Genomic DNA, 17,024 nt, shown 5'->3' with positions numbered 1-17,024 from the left:
TTAGGAAATCTCTGGACCGCGAGACGATGCCGATTCACCGTTTGGTGCTAACTGCAAGCGACGGGGGCCGTCCGCCACTGACGGGCACGATGGAGCTGGTGATCTCGGTGCTGGACGCCAACGACAACGCTCCCCAGTTCAACCAATCGGTGTATAAAGTGCAGCTGCCGGAAAATTCTGAAAGCGGTACTATAGTGTACAGAGTAACAGCCACGGATTTGGATGAGGGAACAAACAGGGATGTCTCGTACTCTCTGCAGAGCTTGTTCCCTCAGGATGGAAGAGGCGTTTTCGGGATCGACAGAAATAGCGGAGAGATCCGACTCCAGGGAGACATAGACTTTGAGGATATTGGTGTCTATCGCCTGCAAGTGGATGCGGCAGATCAGGGGAGCCCACCTCTGTCTGGACACTGCAAAGTTGTGGTGGAGGTGCTGGACGTGAACGACAACGCGCCGGAGGTGTGGGTGACGTCGCTGTCGGTGCCGGTGCCGGAGGACGCGGCAGTGGGGACGGTGGTGGCTCTGCTGAGTGTGTCGGACCGAGATTCTGGAGCGAACGGGCGCGTGCGCTGCACGGTGTGGCCCTCGGCGCCGTTCGGTCTGGTGTCGACATTCGCGGGCTCGTACTCGCTGGTGCTGCGGGAGACGCTGGACCGGGAGCGGGTGTCTGAGTACGAATTAGAAGTGCGGGCGGAGGACGGCGGGGCGCCGCCGCTGCGCGCCAGTCGCGATCTGCGTGTGCCGGTGTCGGACGTGAACGACAACGCGCCGGCGTTCGCGCAGGCCGTGTACACGGTGCTGGCGCGGGAGAACAACGCTGCGGGCGCGGAGCTGGCGCGGCTGTGGGCGCGGGACCCGGACGAGGCGGGCAACGGGCGCGTGAGCTACTCGGTGGCGGAGAGCGGCGGCGGGGCCGCGGTGTCGGGCGTCGGGTGGCGCCCGGCGTCGAGCTACGTGTCGGTGGACGCGGAGAGCGGTCGGCTGTGGGCGCTGCAGCCTCTGGACTACGAGGAGCTGCAGGTGCTGCAGTTCGAGGTGCGGGCGGTGGACGCGGGGGAGCCGGCGCTGTGCGGCAACGCCACGGTGCAGCTCTTCGTGCTGGACGAGAACGACAACGCGCCGGTGCTGCTGCCGCCTGCCGGGGGCGGGTCGGGCGCCGGGGCCGCGGGCTCGGCGTCGTCGGGTGCGGACTCTTCGGCGCTGTGGGCGTGGGCGTCGTGGGGGGCGCCGGCGGGGCAGGTGGTGGCGAAGATCCGCGCGGTGGACGCGGACTCGGGCTACAACGCGTGGCTGCGCTACGAGCTGTGGGAGCCTCGGGGCAAGGGCCCGTTCCGCGTGGGGCTTTACAGCGGCGAGGTGAGCACGACGCGGGCACTGGAGGAGGCGGACGGCCCTCGGCAGCGCCTGGTCATCGTGGTGCGGGACCACGGCGAGCCTGCGCGCTCGGCCACGGCCACGCTGAGCGTGTCGCTGGTGGAGGGCGCCGAGGCGGCGCTGGTAGCCACGAGCTCGGGCTCGTTGGGGGCGGGGCTCCGGCCGGCGCAGAGCGGCGCATTGGCTGCGGCATCTGCGGCGACGACAACGAACGTGTGGCTGGTGGTGGCCATCTGCGTGGTGTCGAGCCTGTTCCTGCTGGCGGTGGTGCTGTACGGGGCGGCGCGGTGGGCGCCGCGGTCGGCCGTGCTGTCGGGTCCCGGTCCTGCCACGCTTGTGTGCGCCAGCGAAGTGGGGAGCTGGTCGTACTCGCAGCGCCAGAGCCGAAGCCTGTGCGTGACGGACGGTGCGGGCAAGAGCGACCTGATGGTTTTCAGCCCCAACTTCCCTCCACCGCCCTGCCCCTCGGTAGGGAACGGTTCTGCTGGGAAGGGGCCGTCTGTCTCCCCGGTTGCTTCAGCCGCGGTAAGCGTATTCACAAAAGTTTTTTTCTCTCAATTGAGTATTGTTTCCTCGTGAATTAGGAGATTGAGGTCATAATTTGCGTTGAAAGGATGTGTGGAAATATAGAGTCTAAATCCATCGTGAAAGGTGGACTTCTCGATGTTGGCTGCATTTTGTTGTAGTGTGTTCTAATCTAGGTATTTCATGGTTTTGCTTATTATTTGTGATGGTTCTTCTGATATGAAGATTCCTATTGCAATATGTTTTGGTCTTTTTTTTAACTCGAGGCAATGTTCTTCTAGAAGTTTCTGTAAAACTGGTCATCCCACTGGCTTTCTTGGAAACTTTCTGGTAATCACTGTGTTAAGAGGGTAGGACCTACGCAAAACATTTGAAGTGTTGGTGAACCTTACAATTCTGCAAACATGAATTAAATTCATTTTCTTGTGCAGTCTCTTCACCTTTTTGATTGGCACTGAGAACTTAGCTGACATAATTGGCATATCACAAGTTCTTGATGCCAAGGGTGTAATTTCAGAACCTGACATTACCTTTCCAGAGTCAATCACTGTTCTGGTGAAGCTGCATTTTGACTCATCTGCTCAGCTTTGTGGTGTCCTACCTGGAAAACCTTTTGCCATTTTCCCACCTAGGTCTTCAGGGTCGACTCTTCATGTGTTCTTCCCAGCAGAGCTGTGATTTAACTCTGCAGACTAATAGCTCCTGTTATCTTTGTTACATCAGTCTCCATGACTTTTTTTTTTTTGAGAACCTTTGATGATCTATTAAATGGCACAGTTCTGACAAAGATCTCTGCACGACTGCTGTGTTGACCTTAGTATTTTGTTCAAGTGACCAGGTTTGATTTTTCTGCCATCTGCTATCATGACTTGCGTGCCTCTTCCAGCCTTGTCTCATTCTGTGTATTTTCAGTTGTGTACCTTTTCCTGTTTTACAGGTAGGGCAGCTTTTTTAGTTCTGGCTGCTTTGCAGTGCTGGTTTCCAGTATTTTCTTAATCAGAAGTCTTTCCTCCCTTTTGATTCTCTTCTGAATGAGAGATGGTGCAGGGTGACCACAGTTGGACCACAGAACTCCACATTGCTCTCTGTTCAGCTTGCATGTCACAGTTTGTAAAGTACTACAGAGTTATTATGGTCATGGGCAAGACAGTAGAAGCATTTAATGTTGCTCTTTTTGAAGTATGATGTAAATGCACTTTCTAATATAAAATGCTTGTTGATAGAAGAGCATGAACTGAGGTAGGTGTGAAAAAAATGCAGCTATAGTGCTGTGTTAGACAACATGTATTGCTAGAGGACTTGGTTTGGGTGGGTAGAACTGTAGAAGCACCTCAGCTGTGGTTCCTGACTGCGCTAGTTCCATGTAATCTGCAGTGGTAGGCTTTGAATACCCCATAAAATAAACTTGCATCTTGTTGGTGAGCTCCTTATGATGATCATGTGAATATGAACTGGGATGACACTTGAAACTCCTGGTACTCCCATCGGCTGCATGGTTTAGCTTGTCCTCCTCAGAAGATGTAACTGTATGTGAAAGCCATGCTGCCAGATAGTGTCTCTGATTTCAGAATTTGTGTGCTTTGCTATCACTGTGGTTCACTGTCTTGTAACCTCTCAAGATGAACTTTATCTCAAGAAAATGATGTAAGGCTTCAGGTTTCATTTCTGTATCTGCCTTCATGCCAGTGGGTATAGGAATATTGGCAATAAAGCAGGGATTTCAGAGTCTTGACAAAAACTTTGTTTTTCTAGCCCTGCTCTCCTGACATCATTAACAATGATCCTTGAACTCGGCCCTGATAATGGAGAGATGGAAATAAATCAACTGTTAGAATAACAATAGTGTAATTAAAGATGACCTATTGACAGACCTAGTTTGATTGTTTTAGCATTTGGTATCTTCATTTGGTTTTGACCTCATTTTGCATCATTTTGCTTCTGTGGTGGAACCAGCAACTACCATGTGAAATCCATCTTGTATTGCTGCCTGGCCTGTGTGGCGGGTTAGCAGCCAGGGTCCGTGTTTACATCAGTGGGTAAGGGGAGCCTGGAAACACGGTGTAAGACAAACTGAACCTTGCCAGAGCACTGATATGACCTTTTTGTGTAGTGTTGTTACATCATGGGTAGATGGCTGTACTCTATACCCTGTAGCAGCTCATCTCAATCAGTAATGGATGCATTTTCTCGCTGTGCTCTGAGAGCCTGTCTGCCAAAAAAGGTAAGAAATGTTGTCATTCACTGTGCACCTACAAGTGGGGAATTAAACTTACAGGAAATACATCACTGGGACACATAGACTATTAGAGATGCTCCCTGAGCTATTTCACCCTTCCAAGAGGATTTGTGCAACGTGGATTATGCTTAGATTGACATATAGATTTAGGGAGTCACTGATGGAGTTGAAAGCCTTTGGAATTTGTATGCATCCATGGTTTATGTTTGACCTATACTTCAAAAGGCAAAACCATTGTTAGTTATTTGTAATATGATGGCTGTATACTATTATTTACTGTATGAAAACCAAGGGGAGTTGTACAGCTACATCAGTGTTACAAAGCCATGAAAAAGGAAGCAATTTCTGCTTGCTTTTAGCATTGCTGCACTAGACAAAAATAAATTCCATGTGAATCTATGTCTTCTGGAGACCTGAGTAATTGCCACAGATGGAAGATCAAGGATAGTTTTCTTCTGGAGAGGAAACAGCTGAACTTTATTCACAAAGAGAAATAAATGAAGAAACAGTTGTACTTCATCAGCAAAGTGTAGAGGAGACAAAGCCAGAAGATCAGAAGTGGAGTAGGCTCTTTTCGATGACCTTCCCAGGTGTTTCCTGGGTTAATGTAGGTGTTTAAGGAAACATTTTGACAGGTATCAATCAGTTAAAATGCCTTTAGGAAAAGAGAGACGAGCGAAGAGAGGACGAGAAGAGGAAACGAGAGGAGAAAAGAACAGGGATGAGGACAAGAGAGGAAACCGCCACTTTTGTTTTCGAAGAAGGGAAACTGTGAAGGGAAAGCGCTGAGTTTGGTGGCCTAGCTGGTGAGCCAAGGGCCCGTCCTTCCAGGAACACAGCGCGGCGGCCAGAGCCGGCCACTCGCGGAAGCAGACGCGGTCGGACACCAGGTGCCGCTGTTGGCCGTGCAGACGCTGGAAGCCTGCGAGAGGCGACAGCTCCTCCCTGCACCGGTGTAACGTCCGCCGTCAGCGCAGAGGGAGGCAGGATGAGGCTGATCGAGAGGAGTGGCGGCCCGGGTCTGCCGGGGAATCCCTAAGGCGAGCGACGGAGCGGCGGCTGAGAACCGTGCGGGCCCGGACCGGTGCGAGGCGATGGGCGTGTGTGTTGGTGCCTTGTTGGTACTGGTGCTGCAGCTGGCCTGGGCGCTGGTCGGCGGGCAGGTGCGGTACTCGGTGCCGGAGGAAGCCAAGGCCGGCACGGTGGTGGGCCGGCTGGCGCAGGACCTGGGCCTGGAGGCGGGCGAGCCGGAGGCGCGGCGGCTGCGGCTGGTGTCGCAGGGCCGGCGGGCGAGCGTGGAGGTGAGCGGGGCGAGCGGGGCGCTGGTGGTGAGCTCGCGGCTGGACCGGGAGGAGCTGTGTGGGAAGAGCGCGCCGTGCTCCCTGCGGCTGGAGGTGCTGGTGGAGCGGCCGCTGCGCGTGTTCCACGTGGAGCTGGAGGTCACCGACATCAACGACAATGCCCCGGTCTTCAATGTAAAAGAGGAAGCCCATAATATCGCGGAATCGTCGCTGCCGGGGTCTCGTTTCCCACTGGAGGGCGCGTCGGATGCAGATGTCGGAGCCAACGCTCAGCTCTCCTATAGCCTCAGCCCCAGCGAGCACTTTGGTTTGGATATACAAAAAACGGAGGAAGAGGGCGAGTCGTTATTCCTGGTGCTCAGGAAGCCTCTGGACCGCGAGACGATGCCGATTCACCGTTTGGTGCTGACGGCGACTGACGGGGGCCGTCCGCCACTGACGAGCACAGTGGAGCTGGTGATCTCTGTGCTGGATGCGAACGACAACGCTCCCCAGTTCAACCAGTCTGTGTATAAAATGAAAGTCTTAGAGAGTTCAGAACCAGGAACTCTATTAATCACGCTCAGTGCCACGGATTTGGACGAAGGCATTAGTAGTGATGTTATGTATTTATTTAGTAAGCATGTCACCGCAGAAGTTAAAGAAATGTTCTCCATTGACGAAAACAAAGGAGAAATGAGGCTTCGGGGAAATTTAGACTACGAAGAAAAGGATAATTACGAGATCGCAATAGAAGCAAGAGACAAAGGCTTCCCGCCGCTGTCGGGTCACTGCAGAGTGGTGGTGGAGGTGCTGGACGTGAACGACAACGCGCCGGAGGTGTGGGTGACGTCGCTGTCGGTGCCGGTGCCGGAGGACGCGGCGGTGGGGACGGTGGTGGCTCTGCTGAGCGTGTCGGACCGCGACTCGGGGGCGAACGGGCGCGTGCGCTGCACGGTGTGGCCGTCGGCGCCGTTCGGTCTGGTGTCGACGTTCGCGGGCTCGTACTCGCTGGTGCTTCGGGAGGCGCTGGACCGGGAGCGGGTGTCTGAATACGAGGTGGAGGTGCGGGCGGAGGACGGCGGGGCGCCGCCGCTGCGCGCCAGCCGGGGTCTGCGTGTGCCGGTGTCGGACGTGAACGACAACGCGCCGGCGTTCGCGCAGGCCGTGTACACGGTGCTGGCGCGGGAGAACAACGCTGCGGGCGCGGAGCTGGCGCGGCTGTGGGCGCGGGACCCGGACGAGGCGGGCAACGGGCGCGTGAGCTACTCGGTGGCGGAGAGCGGCGGCGGGGCCGCGGTGTCGGGCGTCGGGTGGCGTCCGGCGTCGAGCTACGTGTCGGTGGACGCGGAGAGCGGTCGGCTGTGGGCGCTGCAGCCTCTGGACTACGAGGAGCTGCAGGTGCTGCAGTTCGAGGTGCGGGCGGTGGACGCGGGGGAGCCGGCGCTGTGCGGCAACGCCACGGTGCAGCTCTTCGTGCTGGACGAGAACGACAACGCGCCGGTGCTGCTGCCGCCTGCCGGGGGCGGGCCTGGAGCCGGGGCCGCGGGCTCGGCGGCGTCGGGTGCGGACTCTTTGGCGCTGTGGGCGTGGGCGTCGTGGGGGGCGCCGGCGGGGCAGGTGTTGGCGAAGATCCGCGCGGTGGACGCGGACTCGGGCTACAACGCGTGGCTGCGCTACGAGCTGTGGGAGCCGCGGGGCAAGGGCCCGTTCCGCGTGGGGCTTTACAGCGGCGAGGTGAGCACGACGCGGGCGCTGGAGGAGGCGGACGGCCCTCGGCAGCGCCTGGTCATCGTGGTGCGGGACCACGGCGAGCCTGCGCGCTCGGCCACGGCCACGCTGAGCGTGTCGCTGGTGGGAAGCGCCGAGACGGCGCTGGCTGCCACTGACTCCGGTTCTGCGAAGGCGGGGCTCCGGCCGGCAGAAGGCGGTGCATTGGCTGCGGCATCTGCGGCGACGACAACGAACGTGTGGCTGGTGGTGGCCATCTGCGTGGTGTCGAGCCTGTTCCTGCTGGCGGTGGTGCTGTATGGGGCGGCGCGCTGGGCTCCACGGTCGGCCGTGCTGTCGGGTCCCGGTCCTGCCACGCTCGTGTGCGCCAGCGAAGTGGGGAGCTGGTCGTACTCGCAGCGCCAGAGCCGAAGCCTGTGCGTGGCGGATGGTGCGGGCAAGAGCGACCTGATGGTTTTCAGCCCCAACTTGCCGCCGCCGCCTCCGGGTCCCGGAGCAGAGAACGGTTCTGCTGGGAAGGGGCCGTCTCTCTCCCGGGTTGCTTCAGGTGTGGTAAGTGTATTCGTAAATTGTTTTTTTTTTTCAGCCTCTCTCTTGGATTGTTGTGTTTATACATCACTTTTGTCGGATAATTGAGGTATTGTGAAATAGGAACTCGCTCCTCTAAATAAGATAAGGTTTTATTGAGGGACGAAGTGAATAAAACAAAAGAAACAGCGCTGGGCGCATGACTGCAGCCAGAGGCGGAAGTGATCAGCATTTGTAACAGGTTTATATACTTTCACTATTACATTAGTTACATATATATTCATAATTCCCGCATATAGGTGGGGTATATTATAACTAGCTTCAAGAATTTATTGTAAGTCTCCTCTCGGCGTCTGCGCACTGCTCTGTGGTGATTGTGGGCAGGGGTCTTAAGGATGAAGTAAACAGTCTTCTCTTGTGAGTAGGGGTCTTCAAGATGAAGTAAGCAGTCTTCCTCCGTGTACTTTTCACCTTTGGCACAGTTGGACCCCAGTAATCACACAACAAGCTGTATAACTGTTCTGATAACTAGCAAAGATTTAAGTGTGACCTTCCTGCAAAATTGCAGGATGGGCAGACAAGGAGTATCCCAAGCTATCAGGTGCTTGGGAGGCTCTGTCTCTAACTGGTAAGTGGATGGTGAATTCATGTTTAGTGGGGCCACTAAATCCTGTTATCTCACTACAGACAAACATTGCTCTTTGAAACTAGACTAGTGTGAAACAACTCATGTTTAGTGGGGCCACTACATTCCACAGACTTACAACATAAACATTGTTCTCTTTCTACAACCTGTTACGCTAAAAAGTACTTTATGTTTTCCAGGCACCAGCTTTCCTTATATCAAGCTTCACACTCCCCCCCCCCTTTCTTTTACCTTTACAAATTCTTTTGCTATGTGACTCCATTTTGATCAAAAGATCTGAACCTTTTTAACTTGGTCTTGTGTCTAGCGTGTTTTGTTTCTGTTATTATAAACTCGTACGGTTATATCCACATAACCACACCTATGATTTGCGAAAGCCAATACATTTATGTGTTTATCGCAGGTATCAAAGCACTTTTTCTGTGGAAGTATTTTTGCACCGTGAGTTTTAGGCTTTTTTTGTTGTTGATTTAGCCATAGTTATCTTATCCTCTTTAGACGTGTGTGTTTCCCTTTTGAAATTTCGCTGTTTGGCTAGCTGATCGCTATAATTTCGGGTGCATTTCATTTCTCTTGTGTAGGAGATTGTTTACTCATATTTTTATGGTGCTAGTTTGCGTTTTTTCCCCACTACCTGGCATCAAATGACAGTGTTGGCTTTAGCAGATCTTTCATTTCCCTTTTTTAGTGTCTTTCAACACGTGGGATGTGCCCAGGTGTTCGATTGCTCCCTCAAGCTGACTGCAATTAGAGCAGTAGTTATTTTGGAAACTAGGTGTGTTTACTCTTGGTTTGATAAATACTGTGTTCAGCTGCACAATGGTTCCCTCGGGTTTTTATTGCTTCAGAAGTTGGCTGGTTCGTGTTTTGTACCAATTTTAAGAAGCTGAATTATATCAATAGTTATGGTGTGCCGGGAGGATCAGAAATTTTGGTGAAGGTTCTGAGTACTCGTTTCTGGAAGTCCGTTTGAAGTGTGAAGGAAGTGGAGCGAGATGCAGAATTCTGCGGAGAGCTGTTTGAGGAGGGGATGCCCACCGTGTTTGTGTTGTTCTGGCATCTGTTCTACCGCATCTGTCCCCTAATGTGCTGTGGAGAGGAGAGTTGAAAGCTGATGGAAGTAGAGAAAGGGGGTAGGTGTGGTTAAGGGAAAAGTGAAAGCAGAGATCATCTATATACCGAGTAGGCTGGAGATGGTGGGTAGAAAATGTTTGCTTCTTCCAGCAGAAGAAGCAGGGAAACAGATTCAGCAAAAAAAAGAATTTTTCTGTACTGGTTTCCACATTGATTTCTCTCTGTGATTGTTTAATTACCGTTATATTGTTATATATTGTTTTAATACCGTTACAGAAGGAGCTGATCCTGGCCATGCACTGGATCTTTTAAATGTCCAGGGTCATGTTTGGTGTTCCTTGTTCGATGTTAGGAACTGGATAGAATGCACGGGGAAAAGCAATATATCTGATTTAGTTTTCGTTATAAAACCAATGCCTGTAGCGCTGATGGAGTAGTAAGAACAAGCAGTACTTGTGTATTATTCATGTTACGTGCTCAATTCACCAAGGACACCTGTTCAGGAAACTACTATAGTTTTATGGCAACGTGATTTCTGTAATGCAATATATTTCCTTTGTGAATGTATATTTTGTTGGATTTGTACTAATAGAAGTGTTTTAGATGAAAGATGACTAAAACTTGTAGATAGTTTCCAAGATAAGGATGGTGCTAATGGGTGTACAGCACAGGCTGTGATCTGCTCGGCTGGGGAGCAACTCTGGAAAGAGATCTGGGAGTCCTGGTGGACACAGGCTCAATAGGAGTGAACAGTGTGCAGCTGCAGCAAAGGAAGTCAACAGGATGTTGGGGAACACCAACAGGGGCACCACCAGCATAGATAAAGTCATCCCACTCAGTGCTTGTCAGGCCACACCTGGAAAACTGTTTTGATCCCTGCTGTATAAAAAAGATGTGATCAGGTTGGCAAGAGTCCAGAAAAGGGTCACAGATTATACAAGGACTGAGAAGCCATATGAGGAAAGGCTGAGAGAGCTGGGCTTTGAGAAAAGGCGGCTCAGGGAGACTTTATCACCATGTTCCAGTATTTAAAGGGTGGGCACAAAGAAGATGTACACCCCCTTTTTACAAGGAGTCACATGGAAAAGATGAGGGGTATTGGGACAAGTTGCTGCCGGGGAGATTCAGGTTGGACACTAGAGGAAAAGTTTGCACAGTAAGAACAATCCATTGGAATAATCTTCCCAGGGAAGTGGTGGATTCCTCAGTGTTGAAACAAGATTCGGTTGGACAGGCTGCTAGGTCATCTAGTTATGTTTTGCAAAGGCAGGCTGGACCAGATGAACCTTGAGGTCTCTTCCAACCTGATTGTGATTGTGTCCGTCTTGGAAAAAATCATAGGAGTGGGTTATTTCCCGCTCATCCACAGAAAAACGTGAGCATGTCCTACAAATTTCTTTCTGTTCTGTGTCTACTTTAGATCGCTTTACGTTTTTGTGTGTTTGCTGGGGATTGTTTTTCTAGTCTCCATTGACAACGTCCGATTGCTCGTGCTTAAAGGGGAGTGAGTCATGGCCTCTTCAGTATGCGCGAGCTATCTTCCCTTGGAGCAGCAAGGCTTATCCCAGAGTTGTAGAGCTGTCGCTTTCTTCCCTTAGTTCACATGGATGGCATGGAAGGCAGGAACAGCAAAGCGCGAATCTGGTTCCATTTATAAGAAGGTTTAACTAATCCTGTAGAAGTGGATCGAAAAACACGGGTGTGAGAAGCACCTCGTTTCCTTGGACGATGAAGAATCTCTTAATGCTGATCGTTGGGGCAGTAGAGGCTTTGGATTCCGTATGTTTCTTGGTTTCTATGACTGCAGTAAAGATCTGAAAGGGATTTGCTATACACTGTCAGGAAATATTTCCGTATTTCAGAAACAAAGCAATCGACTTTAGAAACAGCTCGTGGATGCTTTTACTTCTTAGCATGGTCTGGGCGGGAATCAGCAGAACGGGCTAGAATATTGTCAGTGCCTTGAATAGAAGATATCGTTCGCGCAGTTTTTGGTCTTTGAAAGCCCAGGCTCTCATCTCGCCGCATGTTGGTTTGGTGGATGACGCTGGTGAGCAGCGCTGCTGTCGGCGTAACGTGCTGGGCAGCGCTTCCGCGGGAGCTCCGGAAGCAGAGCGGCGGTTACAGCGCCCACCCCAACGAGGTGGCCGGGGGGTGTGTTGCAGCCTTGCAACTGGGGATTTTGCAGGCAGGGGAAGGCTCAGTGGAGCTGCTGGAGATGCCGGGTGCTCGGCTCAGAGCTGCTCCGCAGCCCGAGCGAGTCTGGTCCACCGAGCCCGCTGTCTCTGCTGTCGTGCCTCCCGGCAGCTTCCTCAAAGTCGCTGAGGGTGAATCGACCGATGTCCTCGCGGTCAAGAGACGAGTTCTTGCCTGCAACATAATAGCACGTTCTGGGTCCGTGTTTCTGTGGCTTGATGTGGGTAATGATTTTCCTGGGCGCTGAAATATAGAAATCCTCTGTAGACGAGATAGTTCTCCCGGGCTTTTAGTCATTTTGTCTTCCAGTACGTAGGAGCTGCGAGCTCCTGTGACTTGAAGGGTATCCTGACATTGCTGCCCGCTCTGCCAGCCCCCGCGGAGGCGGAGGGAGGCAGGCGACAGAGATTTGGGAGCAATAGCGGAGCTGCTCCGCTCCCACGGGTAACGGCTCCCACGGCAGGCACTGCGGTCTGCCTTCCAGGCGGGACCCTGGGAGGGAAGAGCGCGGTGTTTCGGGCTGCTTGGGGTACCGCCGTCCCTGCTCTCCTCCCCGCCCGGGGGAGCCCCCGTGGAAAGGCGGTAGTGAGGATCTTGCCCCTTCATCCGCGGCTCCGCGTTGGCTAATCGGGCTTTGTTCAAGGAGGAGCTCCGCTTTCTTCTGTCCGCAGGCATGTCCTGTTTACTGCCGGGCTGCAGTCGGAGTACGAGCTCTTCACCTGCTCCCTCCAGGCGGAGATAAAGAGCGGGGCTGCCCGTAGGTCCGTGGGCAGCTGCCGCCGCTGTCGCTCCCCCGGGCGGATCCAGCCCCTCCGGCCCTCTCCCGCTGGAGCTCTGTGTCCTAGTTTAGCACCGGTGGGCGCCCTGTACCACGCCTTGGTACCGAGAGGGACGTGTCCTACAAACCGCCGCCGAGGGCTCCGCTCCCGCACCACCTCAGCGGTACTACCCGCGGAAAAGGCACCTTCAAACACGCGTAGTCCTTCGTGTGGGGCAGCGGTATGCTCTGCAGCTCCGAGATAACCCGGGTTTACTATTCACTCTGTTCACCTTCCTTCCCCTCACCTCCTTTGTTGGCTTAACAGCCCCTTCTGCTCGCTGCCATTGTTTTAAGCACACTGTGCACGGTCGGACTCACGACGTATTACGTCTTATTATCACAGGGAATGACTGGCTGAAAATATAAGACGGGGCGGGAACAAGAGCGTAGGGAGGTTCTTAGGCAGTGTTAATACATCACTCTCGCGCGGAAGGGCGTGGTGGAAGCTCTCTGAGAGCGAGACGGGATGAGGGTTTGTGTGGTGGTGAGATCTCAGAGCCGGTGCCTGGGATCGCCAAGCGTTGAATTCCTCGGGTCAAACCAGCTTTAAGAATGGGGCAAGCCCTGGGAAGGATAGGAAGCGGTTTGGAGGTGGCACACTAAGGCAAAGTGACATCAAAGATGAGGCGTTTTAACCATTATCAGCTGTAATACCGAGGGAAGTGTTTCCGTTGGTGATGTTTCATGCGATTGTTGTGCAAATAACGTAATTAGGGTAAGCGACTTAAGATGGAGAGATCTTTAAGATTGGAGAGCCTGAAAAGAGAGGCTAGGTGGAAGGTCGGCCAAATAAGTGTGAAAGTGGAGAAAAGACAATAGGACAAGGGATGCCCAAATATTAGAGCAAGTTTGTAAGGTTTACAAACGTTTAAAAAGAATGAATAGCATGTTCCCTTAGAGCCCTCTAAAGAAGCATTAGGCAACGCTCCAAAATGTAGCAGCTGAAAGTTTTTTTCAGTGCTAAATGAGTAATAAATGATTTAGACAAATTTGGTGTTGGCTGCCAGATACTTCTCAGAAGGTGAGTAGATCTTGGGAAGAGGCAAATGTGTGATTACTTTGATTTTGGCAATTGTGTATCAATCAGTTTCTGCTAATGCTGCGGGTATTTCAGGCTGTGGTATGCACAAACACAGCTTGTTATTACAGTAAAGATTTATAGAAAATCTGCCTTTGAGAGGGTTTATGTGTTCAGCAGGAGGATCTTGGCCCCAGAATTACTGGATTTCTTTGTTGCAAACCCACTCACAGAAGGATGAGTGAAGGCTGTGTGTGTTTTACCTGTGTGTGTCTTTCGGTCACTAACACCCAGTTTCCCAGGGGGATAGATTTATCTTCTCTGCAGGCCGTTAAGGGAAATTCATCAGTCTTTCCTGTAGCCTTGATAGGTGTTACTGTATAGATTCAGGGTGTTTATGTCTGTGCATCACTACAGAGCAGTAAAGCTAGCAACTCTCATATATTGTAGAAGATATTGTATGTTGGCAGAACAGGAGCTCAGGGCAAATCTGGGACAGTGAGAGTCCGGATGACAGTTTTATAGTAATTAGGTGGGAACGGGATTTCTGCAGTTAGCAATGGAGGACAAACCCACCGAGGGAAACAGTGTATAGTAAATACTTACATTGTATGCTGTATGCAGTGGTCCACTAAAAAAATGTGTGAATTAAGGTGGGTCCACCCCCAGCTCCTGTAGCTCTAACAGCTGTTGGAACATCAACACAGTAGAAGTAAAATGCAACACTTGGGTACTGCCAGGGGTGCCTACAATGAAAAAGTAATACTGTCTGCAGGTACTGACCACGGCCCACTCCAGTGCAGGCAGGATGGGAACCTCACTGTGAGGTTTTGCCGAGTTGTGAGGATATAAACAGATGTATTGATTCTTTTGGTATTATCATTTAATGTACAACTTCTGGCTGTGCTCCCAATTCTCTGTTTTGAAAGGCCCTGATACTATGTATAACTGAAATGTACTTTTTCACTTGCCTGGAAATTCTGTTGCATAAAGAAGCACAATGAGTGCAAGAAGAGTTAAGATTTGTCCTTGTCGCACATTTATAGCCTCTTTTGAGCAATCAGGATCTCATGGTAACAAGCTCTCACAGAAGGAAGCTGAAAGTGGAGGAGACTGCAGATGTTGTCAGGGCTTGAGGCCCATCTGTGTAAACTGCTGCTGAAGGTCATTCCAGGAAGGTTTTGCAGGGCGATATTTGGAAATGCTTTTGCCATCTCCTCAGCCACAGTTGCAAACAGTGCCCATGGTACAAAAAGGGGAGCAGAGATCAGATTTTATTTTCAGTTGTTATCTGCTGTGTGGTATCAGATCGTCTCTCCCCACAGTTCTGGGCATGTCCTAAATCCAACATCTCTATGGCACCGATATTTTCTTCTTTAAGAGTAATTCCACTGCAGCAGCCCACCTGAGCCATCCCCATCCTGCTCTGGCAGGCTGGATGAGGGCTCGTGTGTGGCTGTGAGTGATCCAACCGGGGAAAGTCGAAGAAGACATCCTTCTCTCCAATAATCCGTTTTTACTTTGTCCAGAAGGCGGAGGAAAAATGCCTTTTTTCCCCCACTTTTATTTTTCATTTATTCCAACCTTTTTTTTTTCTTTTTTTTTTCCCTTTCTCCTTCCCTCCTCGCTTTAAGTTTCACAGGGGTAGAGCCAGCTGCCTCCTTGAATTGTGCTCTTAAAACCCCTCTGGGAAACGCTGTGCTCAGCCGGAGCCTGACTGTGCTGCGCCTCTCCCTGTTTAGCCGACGCCTGTCACTTCTCATACGCGTTTCTCTTCCACCGCGGTGCGCTGACAACGTGCGGCTCCGCACCCTCTCACTGCCTCTCCCGCAAGGAGCAGAGGGAGGGAAGGGCGGGGGGAGCGTCTCTCCTTCACGGAAACGCATCCATGCGCGGAGCCCCTCGGATCTCTGTCGGGGCGTTAAAAAGCAAGAAACAAATAAGAGGGGGAGAAGCGGCGGCGGGGGAAGCGCAGACATCCCCCTTCGACCGACTACCCCCCGGCGGCGCAGGTCACACCGCGGCCTCTGGGTGGCGTCTAACGGACGCGCGGAGCTGCCGCGCCGGGCACAGCGAGCGGCGGGCGCAGCGGAGAGGAGCTGCCGCCTTTCCCCGCGCGGTAACCTGCGGCTTGGGGAGGGTGGGAGACGAGGAGCCGCCGCGGAGCCTCCGCGAAGCCGGGGCGCCTCCCACCCTTGCAGCGAACTTCTCGCCTTGCCATCGGTGCACCCCGGTGCCCGTTCACTTTGCGCTGGGAACGGGGTATTTGCTGAAATTCTGGATGATGTTCCTGCGGAGCCGGTCTGCGGGGAGCTGAGCCGGGGAGGAAGAATGCGGGTCTATCTAATGCTCTTCTGCCTTATTTGCTGCACCGCGAACGGGCAAGTAGTGTATTCCATCGCTGAGGAAACAGAACGTGGAGTGTCTGTTGGGAACATAGCAAAGGACTTCGGAATAGATGTAGCTGCACTTTTACCTCGGAAATTTCGCATGATCGCCAGTTCAAGTAAGCAATATTTTAATATAAATGCCAGCACGGGAGCTTTGACTGTTAACGAGCCCTTAGACAGAGAGCAGCTTTGTGAATTAAAGTCTCCCTGTCTTCTGAATTATGAACTCGTGTTAGAAAATCCTCTAGAGCTTTATAGGTTGGAATTTAAAGTTTTAGACATAAATGACAACTCCCCCAGCTTTTCCTTAAGTGAATATCATATAAACGTGCCTGAGTTCCTGTCACCCGGGGCACGGTTTACACTCCCCAATGCCCAAGATCTTGATGAAGGTACCAACAGTGTCCAGAATTACACGCTGAGCCCTGATGAACATTTCCATTTGGAAATGCAGACACGCGGGGATGGGAGTAAATATCCTGAATTGGTGCTGAAGAAAGCCTTAGACAGGGAGCAGCAAGCCATTCATAGACTTGTCCTTACAGCCAAAGACGGTGGGAATCCTCCAAGGTCTGGTGATGTCCCAGTCATTGTGACAGTGCTGGATACCAATGACAATGCACCAGAATTTGAGGACTCGGTCTACAGGGCGAGTATCTTGGAAAACTCCCCCAGTGGCACTTTGGTAGTGCAAGTGCATGCCACGGACTTAGATGAAGGTTCAAATGGAGAAATCAGGTATTCCTTTAGCAATACTACTTCTGCTGATCTGCAGCAAATGTTCTTAATTCATCCACACACTGGGGAGGTGACAGTCAATGGCATTTTAGCTGTTCAGAGACCTCTCCTTGAGATGCTTATTGAGGCAAGGGATAATGGGGCATTTGGCATGTCCAGCACAGCTAAGCTGCTGGTGGAGATCACTGATGTGAACAATCATGGCCCAGAGATAACAGTTACATCCCTTTCCAATCCCATTCCCGAGGATGCTGTTCCTGGCACAGTGATAGCTCTGCTGAGTGTTTTGGATAAGGACCCCGGGGAGAATGGGAAAGTAACCTGCCGGATCCCTGATAACCTTCCCTTCCAGTTAAAGCCTTCTCTTGAAAATTACTACAGCCTGGTCACCAGTGAGCTTCTGGATCGAGAGCTGATCAGTGGGTACAACATCACCATCACTGCTGCAGACTTGGGCTCTCCACCC

The 17,024-nt window shown here is 52.2% G+C and overlaps 1 protein-coding gene across 2 annotated transcripts in view; it reads left to right on the top strand.

Moving 5' to 3' along the window:
- Positions 1-5,231: 5,231 nt before the first annotated feature.
- The window catches only part of LOC134169066 (protocadherin alpha-C2-like), an 89,695-nt gene continuing 77,902 nt past the window's right edge, over positions 5,232-17,024 (top strand). For both annotated transcript variants that reach the window (XM_062629310.1, XM_062629313.1), the window contains exon 1: positions 5,232-7,700. In XM_062629310.1, the coding sequence (XP_062485294.1) occupies positions 5,232-7,700 (2,469 nt within the window). The remainder of the gene's footprint in view (positions 7,701-17,024) is intronic.

Source organism: Pezoporus occidentalis, unplaced genomic scaffold, assembly GCF_034315485.1.
Source record: "Pezoporus occidentalis ecotype Australia unplaced genomic scaffold, CSIRO_AGI_Poc_V1 ctg33, whole genome shotgun sequence".
NCBI classification, from domain to species: domain Eukaryota; kingdom Metazoa; phylum Chordata; class Aves; order Psittaciformes; family Psittacidae; genus Pezoporus; species Pezoporus occidentalis.
The sequence above is the reverse complement of the archived record's forward strand: the minus strand, read 5'-3'. Positions and strand labels throughout refer to the sequence as shown.